The 5,351-nt window shown below is 41.9% G+C and overlaps 1 protein-coding gene across 1 annotated transcript in view; it reads left to right on the top strand.

Annotated features, from left to right (window-relative positions):
• The window catches only part of LOC100947382 (suppressor of cytokine signaling 5-like), a 40,628-nt gene that overhangs the window by 30,365 nt on the left and 4,912 nt on the right, over positions 1–5,351 (top strand). Inside the window, 1 exon segment of the mRNA XM_012810543.1 lies at positions 4,881–5,328. Coding sequence (XP_012665997.1) covers positions 4,881–5,328 — 448 coding nt within the window.

Here is a 5,351-nt window from a genome sequence, read left to right on the forward strand (position 1 = left end):
AAAGTTATGTTAACCAGTCTGATGTAAGCATTCCAAATTGTATATAAAATAAGTACATTGTACCCCACAAATACATTAATGTACACAGTTATGATTTAATAAAAATAAAAAGCCTTTCGGCCCAAGACACCATCTTCTAGTAATTCACCAAATGACAAACACAAAGGGAAAGAGGAGAGGCCCCCGATACATGTTCTTTAGGCCTTTTAGAAAACATGGAGTTGTTCCTTTGGCCACATATATATGAATCTACAAGAAAGGTGACATTGCAGACATCAAGGGAATGGGTACTGTTCAAAAAGGCAGGCCACACAAATGTTACCATGGCAAAACTGGAAGAGTCTACAATGTTACCCAGCATGCTGTTGGCATTGTTGTCAACAAACAGGTTAAGGACAAGATTCTTGCCAAGAGGATTAATGTTCATATTGAGCATATTAAGCACTCTTAAGAGCTGAGATAGCTTCCTGAAACGTGTGAAGGAAAATGATCAGAAAAAGAAGGAAGCCAAAGAGAAAGGTACCTGGGTTCAACTGAAGCACCTGCTACTCCACCCAGAGAAGCCCACTTTGTGAGAACCAACGGAAAGGAGCCTGAGCTCCTGGAACCCATTCCCTATGAATTCATGGCATAAAGTATATAACATATCACACAGGAGTACCAGTGGACCCATGCTTTTAGGTGCAAGAACCTGTTTATTCTCCATGAGCTCATGGCATAATAGGCATACAGCATAGCACACAGGACAACCAATAGACCTCATGTAACAGTGATACAAGGTGCTGGTACCTATTTTCCATGAATTCAAAAGTCAACGCTTTGTCACATTCAATGGCAAGGTGCCTCCCTGAGCTACTGGAACCTCTTCCCTACGAATTCATGGCATGGTAGATAAGAATAATAGCCCACTGCTACTGTAAAAATGTTTTTTGTTCATTCACTAAAAGTGTGATTTTTTTTCCCCAAAGAAGTATTAAAGCAAATTTTATGTGTCCTAAAAATAATTAATTAATTAATTAATTAAATAAAAATTAAAAATTGGGGCCTAGGCTCAGTGGTGGGACCTCAATAATGAAGGAAGAGTGGGACTTAGTGACTGCTTTCCTGTGGGATAAGGTGATCAGACTTTTGGACTGTTTCTTGGCAGGCTGGTTGCTCACTCATCGAGCTCCCATTTGGGGAGAGGGGTCTCCCTTCCTCTGGGAGCTCATCTTGTACCTGTTGTTTTTCTCCCACTTTCTTATTTCTGCTGCTTAATTCAGCCTGAGTGATTTGTACCTCATGCAGTCCTCTCAGTGTGGACCTCCTCACATTTGGCTTCCATCCCCTTCAGTTCAATATGTCTCCCTTCAGACATGAGCCACTGGTGAAAGCTGCTTCTAGTCAGCCATCTTCCCACAATTCCCCTGCAGTTTTATTTTCTAGTGGTGTCTTTTTCTGGCTTTGGTCTAATACAATGAATTTGAAAATATTCCCTTTAGCAACATTTTTGGAAGATTTTACAGTTAATTCTTATTTGAATATCTGATGCAATTCACTCCTGAAGCCATCTTGACCTAGGCAATTCTTCATTGGGAGATATTGTTTGTTGTTTTTTTGTTCGCATTAAACATAACTTTTCCAGCTTTTCTAAGGTACATGTATAATTAATATCTGCATGTATTTACAGTGTACAAAGTGATATTTGTGAAACATATATATTATGAAATGATTACAATGTTCAAGCTAATTAACATAGCAATCACCATTTTTTGTTGAATGTCAGCAAACTATTTATGACCTACTCTCTCAGCAAATTTCATGTACTTAATATGGCAACATTAACTAGGCACCATGGTGTACACCAGATCTCCAGAATATATTCATCCAGAAGAAAGGAAACTTTATGCCTTTTGGCCAACATCTCCTGTTTTCCTCACTCTTCACTTCCTGATAGATGTCGCTGCACTTGGGGTTTTTTGTTTGTTTGTTTGTTTGTTTGTTTGTTTAATTGAGACATAGCAACTTCCAGCTCTTAGCCTTAGGCAATTCTCTTGCCTCAGCCTCCCAAGTAGCTGAGACTACAGGCACCCACCACAACACCCAGCTATTTTTTGTTGCAGTTGTCATTGTTAGTTAGCTGAACTGGGCCAGGTTTGAACCCATCAACCTCAGAGTATATGGCTGGCGCCATAACCACTGTGCTATGGGTGCCAAGCCAAGGGGGTTTTTAATTTTATTTACTTTTTTTTGAGACAGAGTCTCACTCTATCGCCCTTGGTAGAATGCCATGGCATCATCATAGGTGACAGCAAACTCAAATTCTTGGGCTCAAGCAATCCTCTGCCTCAGCCTCTCAAGTAAATAGAACTACAGGAGCCATCACAATGCCCAGCTAATGTTTTTCTGTTTTGGAACTATAGTAGAGTTGCAGCCTCACTCTTCCTCAGGCTAGTCTCAAACTCCTGAGCTCAAGCAATTGTCCCACCTCAGCTTCCCAGATTGCTAGGATTACAGGTGTGAGCCACCACGCCTCACCTATACTTGTTTTTTATAAGTTCAACTTTTTAAGAATCCGCATACACGTGAGATGATGGAGTATTTATCTTTCTATGCCTGGCTTCATTTGTTTTTCATAATATTATCCAGGTTTATTCGCAAATGAAAGGATTTCCTCTTTTTAAAGACTGACTATATGTATGGTACATTTTCTTCATTCATTTACTGATGGACACTTACTAATGTGGTGGTCAGGTGTGTAGAAAGGGAAAATGTTCTATAGCCCTATTACTACAGCTCAGTCTTTCTTGAGCCTTTGTCTCTGGGCTTTGAACTTCACAAGTGTCTCCCAGCCTTTACCCAACTTGGGTGGGAGAAATAGCAAAAATGGACTGCAAGTGGGAATTTCCCTACCCCCATGTACAAGGTCAGAGCTGGCTAAGAGCAGGTGTTACCTTTTCCCAGGTTAGTGAAGCGCTGATAAAAACCCTTAGCACGCTAGGCTGTGTTTCACTAGTTTCATGGAAGGACAGACTTTGTTAAGATCACACTGCTCTGGTACATTTCTAATCATTTAAATCCTCTCTCTCTTCTGGCTACAGGAGGGGATTTCACACGTGCATGCATGTACACACACAACACATAATTTACTGTGAGAACCAGACTGAGCTCCCTAAGGTTAAAACAACAAAAGTTTGGGGCCCCACGACTGGGGAACCCTGAAATTTTTAACTCTCAGACTTGTCCGTGCACCTGGCCTCTAGCAATTCTATCATAGTTCAGATTTTCTTAGCCCAGCACTGATTCCCACAGACCTTTCTGTTCCAATACCTTGTAATTTGCTGTCTGTAACCACGATTTTGAGACCAGAAGTTTGTAGGGTAAATTCAATCATTTCATGAGTTATTGTTTTTGCGGCCTTTCAGTCTTTGTTAGTATAGGTTGATGACTCCCAAGCTCCTGGCAGATAGAAATGCAAACAGCAGGGGGAAGGTAGAGGAAGGAGCTGGGGGAGGAGGCTGACAGTCGCCCTGTCAGGACGGAGTGGTGGCTGTGAGCAGGTAGAACAGGTGGAGTGGAATGGAGAATGGAATGTGGGAGAATCAAGAAAGACCCCAGAGCTGGAGCTGGAGCCCCTGTAAAGTTAGACTTGCTTTTATGATAATGGAGAAATAAAGGAGAAAGGGTTCTCATGTGGGGATTAGATTTTGCTTTGGACATGTTAGAGGCAATCGTGTAGGTGCTGTGGAGGCAGCTGTGGGGTGAATACACAGCGAGTGGAAAGGGCTGGCATGGGAAAGTTCAGAGGTCATGCTGGTGCAGGTGGAATTTAACACCAAGGGACTAGCAGAGGTCAGAAGGGGATGAGTTTCTCAAGAAGTAAAGTGGCTCATGAACAAACTTCTAGATCAAAACTAATAGTAACAGATTTGAGAGCAAAACAGAAACCAGGAATGGAGAAACAGAAAACATGACCAAAGTGAGGGCAAAAAGAAAACAGCCCATAGAAGGCGGTGAACTAGAAGCTGAACAGCGGGAGTACTTCAATGGGAGAGGAGTGGGCTGTGTCAAAACAGGCAACAAAGTCACGGGCATCTTTTTAGGTGGATGGAATTTTTGAAAATGTGAAACTCTGTACTTACCTTTTACAAATCAATGAATGGTGCATTTAATGGGTGAAACTTAAGACATGCAAATTATAGTCCAATAAAGCTGTTTTAAAATATTTAGCATATGTAAGCCTGGAATTTCTACTCCCATGGGAAATAAAACTCATGTGTATAGGAACACCGTGTGCTTGAATATCCACAATATATTTAATCACAATGGCCCACACTTAACATCACCAAAATGTCTGTGTTGTATTCATACAATGTCACATTTGTCAGAAATTAACAAAGTACACACAAGATCTGCACAAAACAGAGGTAAATTTACATATTTTGACCGAAGGAGGCAGAGATCAAAGGACACATGATGATTTATTTCACATCTAGGATTCTCAGGCCTAGCTAATGTATGTTCCCAGCACCCACAGCAGGGACTGCCTGTGGCCAAAGTGAGTACACAATGACTAAACTGTTATCTGGGCATTTTTGTATAAATGGAGAAGATAGATATACATTAGTAGTGTGGTAGGATATGGGAGGTCAGGCGGGAAAATGATTCTTTACATATACTCAGCCTTCTAGACGCTTACAGAAAGCCTTTTCTCATGCACACACTTGAGATCAGCAAATCTGACTGTATTTTTATTTTATATTGATACAAACACAGTAAAAAAGAAGTGAAGAAAAATAACTAGAAAGTAGTGGAGAAAAGTACATCTTATCTACATTTCTCCTCCTCCCACGACCCTGGAACTGACCACTCTTGGATGCCTGTTACTGGTTGGGTTCCAGGTGGAATGTTGAGGTTTGTTGTGGCCGTGGAATCTACGGCGACTGGCCAGAGCCCTGTGGTGGCTGTAGATCTGTGGAGCTGTCCTCTGGGCTGACCCAAGAGAAGCTGGACTCAGTGGTGATGGAGCCACTGCCCCTGGACCTGAGTCTGCGACTCACTTTCCATAGTCTCCAGTGGGAGACACTGGTGGATCCACCTCTTATCATCTTCTTGGTGGGTCTCATTGTTTTATTCCGACTTGCTCAATCTATTAGAAGCCAACTTTATGCAAGGCGTGAAAAGCAGCTTGCAGAAGCACTGGCTACACAACTTAAGGAGAAATGCCTGCTCATTGACGAGGTCTACAGTGCTGGGAAGGAGTGTACTGAGACTGAAGCATCTCTAGAGAAGATCAGGCTAGAGACTGCGTCTTTAAATATACCCAGCCTCGTGGACACTTATAGAAAGGTGAAGAGGGCCAACTCAAAGCT

The sequence above is a fragment of the Otolemur garnettii genome, unplaced genomic scaffold, assembly GCF_000181295.1.
Source record: "Otolemur garnettii isolate 467f Iridium unplaced genomic scaffold, OtoGar3 scaffold00136, whole genome shotgun sequence".
NCBI lineage: Eukaryota > Metazoa > Chordata > Mammalia > Primates > Galagidae > Otolemur > Otolemur garnettii.